The sequence below is a fragment of the Polypterus senegalus genome, chromosome 6 (genome assembly GCF_016835505.1).
Source record: "Polypterus senegalus isolate Bchr_013 chromosome 6, ASM1683550v1, whole genome shotgun sequence".
Lineage (NCBI taxonomy): Eukaryota > Metazoa > Chordata > Cladistia > Polypteriformes > Polypteridae > Polypterus > Polypterus senegalus.
The window spans coordinates 94,317,225-94,335,346 of record NC_053159.1 but is presented as its reverse complement, the minus strand read 5'-3'; the positions used below and the strand labels follow the sequence as shown (position 1 = coordinate 94,335,346).

At 41.0% G+C, this 18,122-nt stretch overlaps 1 protein-coding gene across 4 annotated transcripts in view; it reads left to right on the top strand.

Annotated features, from left to right (window-relative positions):
• Positions 1-18,122, top strand: part of tmem198a (transmembrane protein 198a) — a 58,920-nt gene that overhangs the window by 24,330 nt on the left and 16,468 nt on the right. For 3 of the 4 annotated variants that reach the window (XM_039756539.1, XM_039756543.1, XM_039756542.1), the window contains exons 2-3: positions 6,212-6,430; positions 7,694-8,269. In XM_039756539.1, coding sequence (XP_039612473.1) covers positions 6,268-6,430; positions 7,694-8,269 — 739 coding nt within the window. In that variant the 5' untranslated portion in view covers positions 6,212-6,267. The remainder of the gene's footprint in view (positions 1-6,211; positions 6,431-7,693; positions 8,270-18,122) is intronic. The other variant, XM_039756541.1, reaches the window with a different exon arrangement.

Here is an 18,122-nt window from a genome sequence, read left to right as displayed (position 1 = left end):
CTAAAGACATGCTTTTGACAAAGCAGTTTTCTCTGATTTGAGTGTGTATGTCACTGTGCTAGACTAATGTGCCCCTTGATGTGATGGTTCCAGCTTTGCACGTGCTCATGTTGACATAAGATCTGACAACCACTCTGAAAGGGTAACACAGCTGAAATGGATGGAGATTTTTTCATTAGTCTGTCATTAATCTTGTCTTTTATTATGAATGCTGTAAACTGCTTGGCAAAATATTATTTTACATCAAAAGGAATTTCATTGGCTAGGCAAGCTTCCTAGCAGAACACAAACACAAGGCCTACATGGAGTTGACCTATGGTGAGGCCATTTCTTACGGATTTAGACCAGTTTCTGCCGGAATCTGCATTGCCAGCTTGTTTAAATTGCTAGATGGATAGACAGAGTCATGCAAGATTGGCTGCCTACTCTCCTTTGTGGCTTCCATTAAAACCAGGAGAGCTGCCAGAATCACAGCAGCATTGTGCTTGGTTAAACAGTACTGTGTTCAGAGCCTTCACTAAACAGAAAGCTCTTGCTTTCTAGTTTCCAAGACAACCCTGCTGCTTTGGCCAGGAAGATCATGGCCAGAATAAGATTTTCGGCTTAAGAAGGTGATTCACAATGTGTCTGTATTGTCTCCGTGAAAATCGTTCCAGTGCCATTTATGTGTTTTTCTATTCTGAACAGGAAATTCTCTCTTTGTCTCTTTTTTTGCTTAACTTGTTAAATCGCTGCCATGTCTCCAGTGGGTCAGTGTGTGATTTTGCTTGCTACGGGAGCAGCTTAATCTGCTGAGCCCATTATCTGCTTATGGTAATTAGTGTGTGATCAGTATTTTGTGCACAGTTTGTGTTGAAGTGACCTGGCTCTCTAATCTGTCTTTATTGGTTTTTCTGACTTGCATGAATTGACTTGGGAGCTTGCCGAGTGGCTCACTAGAAGTTGGCTACTCACCCTCATGATAGCATCAGTTCTTTCTGGCTAGATTTTGGATATTTGAATGTAAAGATATCCATTCTTCACCCATCAATGCAGTTTTTAATCTTTGCTTCCCTGGCCATGGCACAGATGCGGATAAAGGGCATTTATGAAGATAAATATATCTGACCTAGAGCAGCATGGTGACACAGTGAGTAGTGCTGCTACCTCAAAGCTCCGGGGAGTTGGCATTAAATCTTAGCCCAGTCACAGTCTGTGTGTAGTTTGTGTGCTTTCCCTGTGATTGTTTTACATGTGTTTTGCTTTCTTCCCTGTGAGTCATTTTGGGTATCTCCTTTGATGGACTGGTATCTTACTCAGAGCTGTTTCTTTTGACTTGAAGCTAATGTTCCTAGGATAAGTCCCAACTCCTCAAAACTCCAGAAAAGGTGGTGTTTTTTTATGTTAATGAAAGGATATCTTAACTGAAGCAGGCGTCTAAAGGAAGGTGCTTGATGAAGGCTGGATGGATATCAAAAATTAGGGTGAAAAATTCTCAACCAAACTTAATAACGCAACAATTTTTGCAGTAGAATAACATGTGTCCTAGTTATCCTGTGCTAAAAGAGCCAGCTTAAACACAGTGAAAGGTGGACAAGGGCCTGCTTGAGTAAAGAGGTCTCCTACTGACCATATTTTACCTTCTGCAGACCAACCAGGATAGACATCATTTAAGCAGTTGGGATGTTTCATGTGTCTACAGTGTTTTTCATTTTTATACATTTTTAGTTTTACAGATTTATTTTGCTGCCTTGCATTATAGACCAGCCTTCAGTTACTTTTTTAGTTCTCTCTTTTTTATTGCCTCCTACTTCAAAGTCTTAGATGACTTTGTGATACATTATTTATGGCTCTTTTGAGTTCAGTAAAATAAAATACAAATGCCAGATGCAGGGGTGTTTGTACACCAAGAATTATTCTGCGTTTAAGTTTCGAAACTCTGAGGCTATTAAAATATACGACATCCATATTGTTGGCCATTTCTTTTTGTGATATTTAACACATAACATAGCATTCTCAGACCTGTTTAATCCAATTCAGGATCACATGGGGACCCGAGTCTAACCTGAACACAAGGCAAGAAACAACCCTGGGCAAGGCAACAGTCCTTGCAGGACCCATTCATACAGGGTCCAATTTCACATTCTCTGTTAACCCCCTTCTGTCTCTATTTGGATGTGAGAGAAAAAATGGAGTACTCATACAGACAGGGGGAGAACACAGAGATGTCATCCAAACATAAAATTTGTACCCAGAACACTAAATTCATAAGGTAGCCAAAGAAAAATGGCTAACAACATTAAGTTACACATACAGATTTCACAGTCTAACCCAAGCCGCTTTCCCTCAAGTGGCTGCTTGCTGCTTCTTGCAGGGTTCTGGCTGAAGCTATTAATATGTCCAGTCCCTAAACACCCTCATTTCCTGAAGCCATCTGATGGAAGCAAAGAGTTCTCCATGAAGAAAAACATTAAACGATCTGCTGATAACTTTGGCTTTCTGGGATGGGACCACATAAGATACTGTTTTGCATCTTGTCACTTCTGTATTTAAAACTGGAACTAGATGACATTAACATGTGGCTGCCTTTTTTTCCTGGCTGTGCTGTTGGATACACTGTGTACTTTTCCCTGGCAGTGTCAAACCTGCCACAAGCACTTAAGCTCTTTTACTGCTCTTAATTCATTATCTCTGCCATCGGTTTAACTGTTTTCCCTAATATACTGGAACAGAAGCACGGTATTGAGAAAGTTTGGGACAGACAACTGGTGTGGATTTAAGCCTCTCTTCTGGTGAGAGCTTCTTTTGTGGACTCAAGAATGGAGCCTTTCATCTGCTTGTGCTCTGGGTTTATAACTGACTGCATGTCCTTTATCCGATATAGTAATCACCTGCACTCTTGATGAACTGTGAACCTGACGGTGAACACATTGCTGAGCGTTTTATAATGCAGGATTGTTTAAATTGCAGTAGCACTATGGACACTCTCTCCTAAAATAGTCATGATGATTGATATCAGTACATTTTACCCATACCCAGAGCAAATATCTAAGGTGAACTGAACAGTATTGGTAATGGAAGTGAAATCAAGTCCAGGATAGGTGATGGCTCTGAAGGCTGCTATCTTGCTGCAGCAGAACAAAGCACCATGCCTTTATCATGTATCACTCTAACTACAATTTCAGAGTTAAACACATCTGTTACCCGCAGATAGTGTTTTTTACAGTTTAATGAAGTGACCACAATAATTGCATAAGTAAGTGGAGTGTAAACCAAAGCAGCACTTACATCACTGTTCAGGGCACAAGAGTGTATGTACTGCCGTTTCATATTGCAACAATCTTATCCCATTATCAGTTACCCTCATGAGAAGAAGCATTTAATGTGCATCATGAGGGTTTGCACTACAATTCTACTCCTTGTGACATTTGATTAGGATCAGAATTTGTATTGTAAATATGATTATTACATAATAAGGGGCTGCACTGCTAACATAAATTATCTGCTTTGTCAAATAATTTGCCACAGGATATTTTTGAGTGTAACAAACATTCAGAAATCCTTTGAAGTCTCATATAAGGAATTGTACCACATATAGCCCTGGAATATATCCTTACTCTTTGTCTAATCTTCCTTTTTTTTTCTTTTTCTAATGTCGCTGATGTCTAAAGTATTTTTGTCTTTTGTTTCTTCTGCTGTGAACTCTGTCTCTAGGTCTCCATGTATGGTTCCTTCAGTTATAATGTTTTCCATTGATATGGCAAAAACATAATTTCCATGACTGCTCTATATTTTGTATATATAGTTCCTTTATTGAATTCTTTCTGAAAGCACTGGGGTAATAGAAAGTGAACTGTCTTTAATCCGAGATTTCCCAATTAGCTGTTTACCCTGCACCCTTAAATCTTGCCATTCAAGAACAGCACTCTGTTAACGATTCAACTGCTTTCTGTGTTGGACAGGTATTTTCTTGGATAAGCCATCCTGGCTGGTTGTACACTGTGCCTTACCTGGACTGTTCTCTCTATGTCTGTAATTATGGTGTCTGCAGGCTACCTCTCTGGAGTTTGTGTGCCTCTATCTCTGGTTCTGAGAGCTCCAGTTGGATGCCCTGCTGGGTTCCTTCTCTGACCAACATGCCTCCAGCTGTGAGAAGCCATGTGGACTCTGGCTATCGCAAGCACAGTGGAACAGCGCCAGTGTTTTTTTAGTTGTGGTGCAAATTGTTTGTTCATGTCTATCTAATTAGCTTTTCCCGTATTTAGCACTCAGACTGAAATTCAATGCTGGAGTGGCATAGCCCAGTGTTTGTCTTTGAGTCTCTTGCACCCACGCTTGCTAACAGCTGCTTTTACAAAGACAGGGTTTGGACTTTTATTGTTAGTTCTGACATTTCAGATGAGACTTGTGGAACATTGCTAATTATGGGACCCAGCTCAACTGCTCTGACAGTTATATGGCTTACTTGGAATAGTCAAGGGTTAACGGTGCACTTGTTGTGCCACACAGCTTTGAGTGACGCCAGTCTTTGATTGGCTGTACAGCTGTTGCTAGGAGAGGATCAGTGTTTTCTAACAGGACCCAACCCACTGAAGCTTGTGCTCAGAGCATCCCTTATGGTGTCCATGGTAACAGAGAAGAGCTGAGAGGAGGAGCATGCTTAGAAAATGTCATTAACATGACTACAGTTCTGCTGTTGGAAAAGTGAAATCCACCTTATTGCTGCCTGCCCCTCCCCCCCATATTGAATAATTGTGTTTTCATTCTGCATCCTTTCACTGAAAATTAAAACATGGCCTTGTGATTTGCAAGAAATGAAGCTGAAACTAGACTAGAGCTTATAAATAGTCTATAGTGGGATGTGGTAGGCAGAGGATCTCATGCCCCCCCTTACATCTGTGGTATGAGGCATCTGATTGTGAAAACAGGGTATTGCACTGTATTGCAAGTAGTGCAGGCAAATGCACGATTTAAGCTGGGCAGTTTTTATATCCTTTCTCTTATACACTTCCCCACAGAAAACACTATACTTTCTTTGTGACAGTCAGCAATACCCATCCTGAATGAAACATTTCTGCTTTTATCTTGTTTGTCTTTGAGCTAAGAGTAGCGAGATAAGAACATTCCTGTGACGCAAATGATGACTGCTGCCTTCTTACACTGGTCACCCCAAGAGCTCCAGATCTGTCTGTCGCCTAGTATTTGTATCTGTATAGGGCGCTCTCACGATCCTTTAATGTTGGTGGTAGCAGTCATCCAGAACCTGGTGCAGATGAGGTGCCTTGAGTCACCTAGTATGGGGTGGGCTGCCTTGTTAGATGTTCCTGTGATGGTATTGCTCACCATGGGCTGACCCCTATTTTTTTTAGTTTTTACCCGGTACAGTCTCTATTTCTAGTTAGATGTTCCTGTGATGGTATTGCTCACTGTGGACTGACTCCTATTTTTTTTATTTTTTACTGGGCTACAGCCTCTATTTCTAATTGAACTCCATTTAGTCTCAATTTCCCCTCATGTTAAACAAGTATTGCCCTAAATTTATATGAAGGTGCTTTTTAATGACATTGTACACGTTCAACAACATGTGCGTGTTTGTGTTTTTTTTTTTCGAAAGCTCCTTGAATTTGCTTGCAATCAAAAGCTGACCTCATGGTGTGCATAGGAGCAGATTGCCTATAGGTTTAAGACTATTATGAGTGGAGCCTCACAGAAAGACCAAGTGAGCAAACTAGCTTCTTCCACCTCACTGACTTACTGTTTCAAAGCATTTGATTGTCTCCTGCAGCACATCTAAGACTCTTACCAGGAAGCATCCCCCTCAGAGCAGAATGCAGTAACAGATGGTGTAAAACTATATCTTTATTAAGATCTCGGGAATCCCTAGCTTGTCCACAGTTCTGAAGTATGCTGCATTTTAATCAGCAGTGCAAGTTCCTTGCAGTGGACATGGTTACAGATCTGTGGGAAGGTGTTCTAATTCTGATGTTTCTTAGTTAGTCACAAAGAACATCAAGTTTCAAAGATTTCCTGGGCACACTGATTCTGTCTTTGTCTTTTTCATGAAAGGTCAGCGGGGTGAAACACATATGCAGTATTCACGTACCAGCGCTCAGTGGTTTTACTAACATAAGCCAAGCTCCTTATCGTATTCTGATGATTGTTAATGGTTGGTGTTCTGGCCCCCTGTCTGCTTGTATCTGGCAATGTTAACATCCATCTTTTCTGTTGGCAGGTTTCCCCCTGTGCATGGGAGGTGTGCCCTGATCTTTACTTTCCTATTTCAGCACCATGACATCCACACCACAAACCCTGCACTTCAATCTGCTGCGTCCAGATGGCAACCCAGAACGCATCCTGAGTTGTGAGCAGGAGATTGAGCGGCGCTATGAGATTGTACCCTCAGTTGTGTGTTCCATGTGCTGCCTCTTTGGGATTATCTACTGTTTTTTTGGTGAGTACTGTGATATTTTGCACAACTGAAGAGAAATAATTTCTTGGTCCACAGATCAAACTCTGTCACATTCTTTACACTGTGTGGATTGAACATGTCCAGAATATGCAACAAAAGACACGCAAGCTCTGAATCTCAGATTGCCCATGTTCTCTGATACTGGGTTGAATTCAACTGGTTTCCTATGATGATTTACAGTGTAGACCAGCAGGCAATGTTGATTCATCCCTTCTTTAATCTGTTCCCTGTGTGGGTGGGCATAATGTATCATAATGACAAGATGCATCCTATGTTGAGAACAGTGGTTAAATGAAGCAGCTGCATCCCTTGAGTGCTTGGGCCATCCATATACTTGTACAGTGTTATGAAATTATTCTGGGAAGTGTATGATAATATCAGATGTGGAGTCAGATTGACTGATCTCCACTGATTAGCTCCAATCAGATCTTAGAGGCCCAGTGAGTGGCCCAAGAAGAGTTTAAAAAACAGTTATGTGTACCAGACATGTTGTACTGTTGTGATTCACTCATCACTCGAATTTGCCAAAGAAGTGTAATACCTTCAAATATATCCAGGGAAGCAAGCCTGAATCCCACTAGCCTGCCCAGAGGAGGTGAACCAAAAAGCAGCCAAGCTTCTAATATAGTGGCCAAAAAAAAGCCAGTAAAGCCAGAGAATAACACTAAACATAAAGAAGAGAACTCACCAACCACCAAGTGCTTCTTACAGTGTACTGCAGGGGAACTGTAATTCACATGAGCCTTCATAGGGCTGGCAGCAGTCCCCCAACAGAGATTGACAGGTGGCCACGCTTCTTGAAAAAACACCCAGAAAACACAAGAAACAAGGCAGAACATACTCTTACATGCAAATACTAAATAGTAATCACAACTGACAACAAATACAACATTTTTTTGGTGGTTGGTATTTGGTACACGGTATTAATCCCCAAGTGGAAAATTGTCTTTTCACATGACCTGTATACAAATAATAAACATAAATAACATAAACAAAAATATTTTAAAGGATAAAACATGAACGGAAAGGATGTAAAAAAAGGAATTTAAACACAAACTGCAGGGGAACCGTGGCTTAAATGTAGCATATGCAACCTGACAATTCAATCCTGAATTAAAAGTGTTGTGTCATAATGCATCACATGTGATCTTTAGACACATTCATCCACATGGCATTTGCTGTGGCTCACTTTGCTTCTTGTTCCATCTCACCCTCTCTTTCTATCTTTCTTTTTTCCTGTTTTAGGTTACCGCTGCTTCAAGGCAGTGATGTTTCTGACTGGTCTGATGTTCGGCTCCATCATCATCTTCATGCTCTGCTACAAGGAGCGGGTTCTGGACACACAGCTCAGCGTAGAAGCCAGTGTAGGCATTGGCCTGGGCATTGGAATTTTATGTGGCCTCGTCACAATGCTGGTTAGAAGTGTTGGCCTCTTTATGGTGGGGCTACTCTTGGGACTCCTGGTGGCTGTGGTGACGCTGGTTGTCATGGAGCAGTTCTACCACCCTACTACAGTTTGGATTCCACTTGGTTTGCTGCTGGGAACAGGCATGTTGTTTGCTGTACTTACCTTGCAGTGGCAACGTTGCTTCACCACTCTTTCCACAGCGGTTTTTGGCAGTGCCATCATCACAGTCACAGTGGACTACTTCATTGAGCTCTTCTTACTCGTCAAGTATGTATATGACAGAATCAAGGTGGCACCGCCAAAACCTCTCTGTTGGTTTAGCTGGGTCATTCTTGGTGTATGGCCAATGCTCACTATTCTTGGAGTTCTGGTACAATGGAAAGTGACTGCAGAGGGATATTCACATACAGAGGGTGAGTCATCTTTCAAAATTATGCCTAATATATGTTTAATATTTTTTTCTACACTGGTTAGTATAGTATTTCAGTCTTTAAGTTGTACAGATGATCATAAGGAGTTCATATTTTAAGATTAGCGAAAATGAAATGGGCAATGCTGTCTTTTGTAGAATTGCTTGATTACAGGTCAGGTCAGGTTATGGAGCATGCACTGGTACAGCGTGTTGCTGCGCCCATCACATGTTGAAACAGCTCAGTCCAGTCCCACCTTCTGAAAATGACCATCTATCTTTGGCAGCCAAGCATTACGTGGGTGTTCCCTTTGCCTGTTCCAGTCGCTTGGAACCTTAACAATGAGGAAGGATACTGCTAGCCGGATCACCCATAGTGAATCGAACCATATAGCCATAGTGCCGTAACTGACTCTCCCTCACAATGCAGAGTGTAGTGTGCATCATCCGGGACTCATTGAGCAACAGCAACACAAAGTCAAACCAGCTGTACCCAAGGATTATCTGAAGAGATACAGTACCAAAGGAGTCCAGTCTTCATCTCAGGTCACCGGGTAGCGTCCATGTCTCGCAACCATTTAGCAAAACAGGAAGCACCAGGACTCTAAAGACTTGGACGTTCTTCCTTTTTCAGAAATATCAGGAACGCCACACAACCCTTTCCAGTGACCTCATGACCCCCATGCTTTCACAGTTCATCTACTGACTTCATAGAAAGAGTCACCAGAGACATGAATGTTGCTGCTAAGGTAAGTAAACCACTCGACAAGGTTGACATTTTGTCTGCAGACAGACACATTGCTGATGGCTGTGCCCAAGAGGTCATTTAAGGCCTGGATCTTGGTCTTTATCCAGGACACTTGCAAGCCCAGACACTCAGATTCCTCACTCAGTCTCTTGAGAAGCCCTATCAGAGCCTCCATTGACTCCATGAAGATCACAGCATCGTCAGCAAAGATAAGTGCATCTTTCTTCACCAGCAGATGTCCCACAGCTGGTGGACCCCACTGTTATATCTATATTATATTATATAATAATTATATTATATTATATCTATATATATATTGTACTAATAAAAGGAAGAAGACGGAGACAGGTTCAAAGTAGTAAACTAACAGGTCCCTTACTAAGATTGATCCCAGAGTACGCGTTACACAGTTTTATTATTAATCTCTACTTCCTAATAGCTCTGCGATACCCATAATCCCTTATTACTACGGAATCCCCAAAAGTCCATACTTACAATATACTACATATTCCTCCCCCCTTTAAATTGTAAATGCAGCTACCATAATAAACAACATTTGCTATTAGAAACAGGAATATCAACATGAAACAGAACACAGCATTCACCTTGGTCCAATCCAACTGTACTTTTTCAAGGCATGATCTGTCCATCAGAGCTGGATAATCCCCTTTTACTATATATATGGGCAAATTGTTTCTTTGCCCATTTAGATCAACCTGCACCTTTGTTTTACCCAACATGGGCACACTCTCCCCAGTGTATGACTTTATTATGATCTTAGGGTGTTTCAGTTGGAGGTGATTTAATTTTTTCTTAAACAGTTTCTCTTATATTAAGGAGACAGCTGCTCTAGTATCCACCTCCATTTTCACAGGGTGCCCTTCCAGCATGGCAGTAATAGTATATGCTGCTGAGCCTCTTTTTTTATTCAGTGTTTTAATTAGTAGCTCGGCGTCAGAATCAGCCTCACTGTCAGTTTTATTTTCTTCCTATACCACTTGCAAATTTTTCTTTTTACAAGAACAGGATGCCTTTTTATCTTTCCCAGTTTCCCCCCAGTCTGTGCTTTCCTTTCTCTTTGCTTTACATGCACGCTACACATGTCCTTTTTTTTTTTTACAGCTATGCCATATGAGTTCTTTTGCCCAGCAATTCGCTGGCCGGTGATCCATCTTTCCACTTCTATAACACTGTTTGGTGCACCCTTTTTGTTTGCTTGGGTCTCGTTGAACTCTGTGTACTCTAGCAGCTGCCCCTAACTGCTGTGCTTCTTTAGCAGCCAGCTCCTTAGACACTGATATCTCAATCGCTTTCTGCAATGTGAGGTTGGCCTCAGTGAGTAACCGCTTCTGAATGCCCTCACTTCTTAATCCGCACACTAGCCTGTCACATAAGGCGTCATCCAAATTAGCACCAAATTCACAATGTTCTGTTAGTTTCTTGAGCACCGCTACATATTGAGCAATAGACTTGCCTTCTTCCTGGTTCCATTTGTGAAACCTAAATCTTTCAGCTATTAATAATGGCTTTGGTGAAAAATGTGATTCCAGGATCCTTACAATATCATTAAATAACTTGTCACCGGGTTTTCCTGGCTGTACCAAACTTCTCAGTAGACTAAATGTCTTTGCCCCGATAACACTAAGAAATGTCGGCACTTTCAAGTCATCGTCAATGGTGTTGGCTTTCACAAAAAACTGAAATTGCTCCGTATAAGCTCCCCATTGCTCAACTGAGTCATCAAATGGCCCGAAATGTCCCGTTATCATTACCATTTTATCCCTTGTGCTTATCCTCAGTGAATGGCAAAGGAACTTTACCACAAAAATAGAAAAAAAAAAAAAAAGGTTGCAGCTTTTCACTTTCCTCTCCGGCGGAAAGAAAGAAAAAACTTACTTTACACGTTGTGTAGCAATAGAGGTGCACTTTTAAGTTCATCCCTTACTCGTCACCAGTGTTATATCTATGGGCAATAATATTGTATTAATAAAAGGAAGAAGACAGAGACATGTTCAAAGTAGTAAACTAACAGGTCCTTTACTAAGATCGTTCCCAGAGTACACGTTACACAGCTTTATTCCCTAATTACTGCGGAATCCCCGAAAGTCCAGACTTACAATATACTACACCCATGACCTTGCCTAACATCCAGTCCATATGAGCATTGAACAGAGTAGCAGCAAGAACATAACCTAATGAACCCCAGAGTGAACTGGGAAAAATGCATAGGTTTTGCCTCCACTCTGCACAGCACTCACAGTACCAGTGTACAGGCTGGCCATGATATCCAACAACTTTGGGGTGATCCCGTGAAGTTTCAGAATGTTCCACAGGGCAGCTTGATCAACTGAGTTGAATTCTTTGTGATAATTGACAAATGCTTCAAAGAAACTCTGTTGATATTCTCATTTGCCCTCAATGAGAACCCACAGTCCCAGTATGTGGTCGATAGTAGACTTCATAGGCCTAAAACCAGACTGCTGCAGTCGCTGGTAGATGAGAAAGTGATCATGGATCCTTCTGAGACTGACCCTAGCGAGGGCCTTACCTGGCACTGAGAACAGTGTTATCCCCATGTAGTTGCCGTAATCTAGGCAATCACCCTTCCCTTTCTAGATTGGAATAACAAGTCCAGTTTTCCAGTCAGTTGGGATGATGCCCGTCTCCCAAATGGAAGCAAAGATTGCTTGAAATGTGAGGAGGACAGCCTTACAACCAGCCTGGAGATGTTCATCCCGGATACCACATATCCCTGCAGCTTTCCCTACTTTCAGCTGGTTCACCACATTTTAGTGAGATTGAGTGGTTCACAGCTAATTGGAGGATCAGCATCAAGAACTGTGGAGCCAGAAATGTCCAACATCCTAGCCGGAGGATCAGCTTTATCACTTTTAGGGCTGATTATTTTTCTTTTCATTTTGTCCTAGAGGTGAATTTTTTTCTACAAAACTCAGTTTTCTAAAAAGCACACAGAGTAATGGTTTCACACATAATTCAACATAAAATTGTTATTTATGACAAATAAATAAGTTCTAGACATTGTTTACTCTACACTACTCATGCACATGCAGAGATTTGATGTCAAGTCAATGAGTCCTAGAAAAAAGGGACCACCTATAACATAACTGTGAGTTTTATCAACATTTACAGTATTTATCACCCTCTGCCCCTTGTGATGACAAAAGTCTACATCCGCCCTAGAAGAGTTAAACAGCTGCTCAAAGTAGCCAGCCCAGCGGGTCACAACTGCAGCACTATCTGTAAGTACTGTTCCATCACCCGCCCTGACTGCGATTCTTCGAGAAACAGATCTGGATGTGCATTATGTTTCGATTCCTCTGTAAGCAAGCCATGGGTCACTAGACCACCGATTCTGTGTCATTGCTCAGAGATTCCTCTAACAAACGCTTCCTTATCTGACCCTCAGAGCCTTGGAAGTTGGCCTTCTCAGTTCCTGGTATGAATTGGAGTTGTCATGAAGCCATGCACTGCGACTCCTCTCGATGATATCCAGGGTGCCCTATGAAATGAAATACCTCCTTATGGGAACACCAGCACAACCCTCAGCAACCTTCAGGGTCTTGTCATGGAAATTCTCTCACATCACATTAGGATTGGCTGTCACACCTAAGTCTGCAGGTTCTTCACACAAACTGCGTGCAGACTCATAAGAAACAGCTGGATCTTCAGAGTAGCAACAACAAATCTGGGTCAGAATTTACAAACTGGGCAATTCTGTGAACACTGCAGTTCTGTAGGAGCCTCCAGCATCTGTCCACGAGGATCTGATCAATCTTCTTTTACCATACCACCTGTATTGGAGTACCAAGTCCAACGATGCAACTCAGGGCACTGGAACCAGGATTCAGGGATCAGCAGTCCCTGCCTTTTTTCAAAGTCAGGGAACATAGAGCCACTTTCACCACGGTCGCCAGACCCATTGGAACCAACACAATCCTCATAGCCAGCCCTGTCAGTGCCAGTGGTTGCATTGAAGTCACCCATAACCAGAAGAGTGTCACCTTGTGGGCACCCATCAACCACCAAGCGAAGTTGCTAATAAAGTGTCTCTCACCGAGGCAACTGTCACTGTGGTTGGGCCATACACTGAGGCAACAGACAAGGCACCCAGATAGTGCCTTAATCTGAGTCTCATAATACACTTGTTGAAAGGAGTGACATCGGACACCATTGGAAGGAGCCGATCTGCCACAGCAACAACAGCTACTCCATGTGTATGACAGCCATCAGAGTGACCAGACCAATTAAAGGTGCACCCACCTACAGAGATCTGGCCATTTTCAGGTCTGGGCACCTCAGAGAGTGCTGCCCTGAAATTCAGTGTTTAAAAAGCTCCTCCAACAGCAGAGGATGATGATTATCATACCAGAGAGACAAGATGTTCCATGCACCTACCCAGATGGCCTGCCTCAAATTGGGACCTGAGTGCTTACTACCACACTAGCTCTGATCCTCAACAGTCCTAACCCCATTGGCTCTGTGGCATTTTTGACCATCCCCTTCATAATGTGAGCAGAGCTGCTTCCACAGAGAACAGAAACAAATCCTGTCTGCCATTTTTACTGGTGGCTAGAGTACCAATCCTGCTACCAACCCCCAAGTTTTCCCAGCAAGTAGGAGGACCACTTGCAGGGCACAATGCAGTTTAACGTCGTACCCAGAACCACTTGATTACCATTTGATAAAAAATTGTAAAGGTCCAGGTAGAACTGTTTGATAGGTTTCTGAAAATTGATTTAAAAATATCAATCAAAGTACTACTTGATGTAAAACTGTAAACAGATGCCCCAAAAACTAGGAGAATATTTACAGTACATAGCTGGTTATAGCTCATTTTATGAAGAAATAATTGCAGTCATTGAGAGACCATTATTGTCAACCCAACCAATGAGTTCACCCCCATTTTTGGCATACAACAGATCAAAGTATTCCTTTTCACAGAATTTCAAATTAGATAGGTAGGTAGGTAGGTAGGTATTTTCTTAATCCCCCAGGGGAAATTGACAGAATGGGGTAATATAGGGGTTCGGAGTGCATTTGTATGCAATTTCAAGGTTGTTGGCCATGAATTTGATAATATTTGATACATATTTTGATATTTGACTCTGTATCCGTGGTCCTAGCCTGCTAAGAGACCCCTTAAAAGGTTACAAATGACACATTTCAAACATAAGCATGTGGGGTATAGTTTTAGACTATTTCAAGGTCTGTGATTATGAATATGATGCTAGTTTTAATTTTGAATCTTTTACTAGGGATCTAAATCACTATGGATCTCTATCAGAGAGTGAAAAATGACAAATTTGTACTACAATCAAGATTATTTAGACTTTAATCATTTAAATTGAAGCATAACTTGTAAAATTTCTAATTTTTGATACTACTATTCTTGTTCATTGTGTCCTGCTACCTCATGAATTTCTTTTGAACACCCCAAATTAGGGATGCTTATTATGATTCAGACTTATTATTATTATTACTTGTGACAGATTAGGGTTTTCTCGCACCCTTGTACCCTCAGACATCATGTCAGACACCAGATAAAAGTCCAATAATAGGATTTATTATAGTAATAAAGTGCACAAAGCATGCTCCTCTCCACAATTCTCCAATACACACAGACGCTTAGCCACCCTGCCTCCCAACTCAACTCCTCTGTCTGGGATCTCCCACAGTCCTTTATATTCCTTGACCCGAAAGTGTTTCTGAGCCCTCAGTCCATGTGATTATCCAACACTTCCGGGTCGGGTAATTTTCTCTTTTTCTTCAGCCCGGAAGTATATCATTTCTTCCGTTTCTGCAATCGTGAATTACTTCCGGGCTATAAGGAAAGTATAAGGCCCTGGGCCTCCCTGCAGCGTCCTCCGGTGGCCCCCATGGTATCCAGCAAGGCTGTGGTGAAAAACTCCAAATTCCATGATGTCCTGCTGGAATTCGGGGCCCTTGCATGTTGCAGGGATGGCTCCATCTGGCGGTTTCGGGGTGTTGGCCGAGATACACGGCCGGCAATCACTCACATACTATTATGATTGTGGTGGAGCCTTAGCATTAATATCAGAAAACTACAAAATGTCATCATGAAATGCATTTTGCTGCACGGGGTGACATAAAATCATGAAATCATTCATTCTCAAATGTGAACTCCTACTCCTAGGCTGGGAGTAGGTGTAGGATGTTTTATAACTACTTCTTATGTTCTACTCTAGGGTAGGATAAATTCTTATACTTGTCAGACTTTTAGTGCAATTCCTTGGAGTAATTCCGTGATGCTTGATTAACACACATACAGGACTGCTTTTTTGTATATGTTAAGTCTTTTGGATTGTCTATTACATTGTTAGATTGCCTTAAATCATACTCCACTGGTTATGATCTTAGACCCTTTTTATTTTACTCATATGCTCTAAAGAGAATTCAATCCTACAGAAAAGCCCTACATCATATAGTATCGCACAAAAAGTAACTGAAATTACACCTTAGTGATACATCGTTCAGAGAAGGCTAAGGAAAACAGGCAAAAACAAATTCTGTTACTGCAAAAGGTAAAAGTGAAAGTTATTATAGTCAGCAAAAGGTTCAGTGGACTCGGCAGCGTGCATGTTCACTGGTCTGGGAAAAAGAAACAATTTGTGTCTTCCAACAGGTAAAGATTGATAGCCTGTGGTTTTATTGTCAGTTTAATAATTAGGCAGCCGTTTTTTAGCTTATGCAAACATTGTCATTTTGACTGGCCACCGCATTAGCCATTAACCCTTAAATAGGCCTTGGTATAAATACCACAAGAGATTTGTTACCTTCTGTGGTATCAACAATACCGTGGAGAAGTGTTAACATTATCACAGCATCATTTTAAAGGGACCATAAGTGAATACAGTTTATAATACCATATTGTAACACTTGCTTCATTTATTTATTAAAGAATGATATGGTGTATAATGTGCATGTTGTGTATGATGATCCAGTCTTATCTCAGTAACTGACTATGCCACCTTGAGCAGCAATTCAGTCAGATGTTTCCAACAGGTGTTTTGATCTGCTCCTGCTTGTATAACAGCTTCAGCTCAGAGACATTTGTGGCTTTTTGAGCAAGAATGTCCTTTGTTGCTGTATCATCACAATTGCTCTAGACTTTGAATAGTCCCATTCAAAACCCTGCATTTAATTCCCTTCATTCTGAAGCAGTTATTAGTGACAATAATAACCTTTAAACCCATAAAGGATTCAGGTATAGACCATTAAACTGCAGATGGGGATCGTTTTATATTACTAACCACTAAACACTGCAGTTAGATATAATTAATAATACTAATTAGTAATAATCTGTCTTTCTGTCTTCATGGACAATTTTATACTAATCCTTGGAAATATTTTGGCAGGTTAGCCACTCTTAATTTGATTGAACGTACAGTATTTGTACATTATGGCTTTACCTGTACTGTATTTAGTGGGAGGTCTAGAGCCTTAGATAAAATTTTATATCACTTTGTAAATGTATAGTTATCAACAACTCTCTCCCAGAGGTTTTTAGCAATTTGTTTTTGATTTGAATCTTGATACTGTCAAGCTGATTTATACTGTCTTGAATGGGCCTAAATTAGGCTTGTTTGTTAATCAGAGTATTCAGACCTCTGCCTTTAATTTGGTTAAGATCACTAGTGTAGCAATAGCATTTTCATGCCATTAAGATGCAGTATGTTTTCTCTCTCAGATTTTCCGCTGTATATTATATTGCAGTAAGCAAATTCAAACAGGGGCGGCATGGTGGTGCAGTGGGTAGCGCTGCTGCCTCACAGTTAGGAGACCTGGGTTCACTTCCCAGGTCCTCCCTGTGTGGAGTCTGCATGTTCTGCCCATGTCTGCGTGGGTTTCTTCCGGATGCTCCAAAGACATGCAGGTTAGGAACATTGCCGATCCTAAATTGTCTCTAGTATGTGTGTGTGTGTGTGTGCTGGTGCCCTGCCTAGGGTTTATTTCCTGCCTTGCTCCCTGGGATTGGCTCCAGCAGACCTCCGTGACCCTGTAGTTAGGATATAGCGGGTTGGAAACTGACAAATTCAAACAATATGCAGAAAATTAGATGGGGGTATGTTCATACTATGCAGCATTCAGGAAAACAAGCAAATTAAAACTAATCCACTTTAAATGTAATAAAACATTAGAAAAGAAAGGCACCCTAAATGCCAGATTCAGAAGCTGGTACCATCATTACATCTTCATTGTTTCTTCAGAATGTTTTGTCAGTATGGCGTCTCCTATTATTACCCACAGCTCCACTCATCATTATTATTATTTGCACCTGTTTTCCCCATGTTTGAGTCTATTTTGTATTTCTTAGGCAATGACAGATGACTGAGCTTTTTTATTTCCTTGCATTCAGACACAAACAAAATATTGAGATCCTAAGTGTGAATTTCCTGCATTTTCACTCCAAACTCTGCCAAGTAAGCCTTTTTAATGAATGGACATTAGAAATGTAATTGTTTTCATTTCAAACATTTACCTTTCATCTCATATCATTGTCATTCAGGAGTCCTACTCCAGTTTTCATTTTCTCAGAAGCAAACATTTTCTTTTTATAATAATAACATTACAGTTGACATTTTTAGAGATTGTGGATTAATGCTTTTTGAGAGTTGTTGTGAGTCACTTTTAAATTTCAGTAATAATCCAATAAAATAGTATGGCATGTCTGACTCAGTGGTCTTGCGTGACACTTTTGTCATGTATCGTACGTTTTCAGTCCCTGCTTTAGTAGCTGCCCCTTCCATCGGTACAAAACAATGTAAAAGAAAAGATGCAAATGCCTTTAGCCATGTAAAATTACTAAATGTGGATGAAATAATGAAAACACCATATTAAAAGGAGTATAACTTTGAAGCAAGTAAATCACAGTTAGAAATGCAGCTGCAGAGTTGAGTCATGCTTAGCTGATTGCCAGCTAGCCGTATTTGTCAGCTATAAAAGAAGTCCAACAATAAGCACTTTGAAATTTGAGTGTTTGAAACAACATGCGGCAAGTAACAGTCAAAAAATGTGCAAAATTATTTTATGTGTCAAGGTGAACACTCTTAAAAATAATAACTGTGTA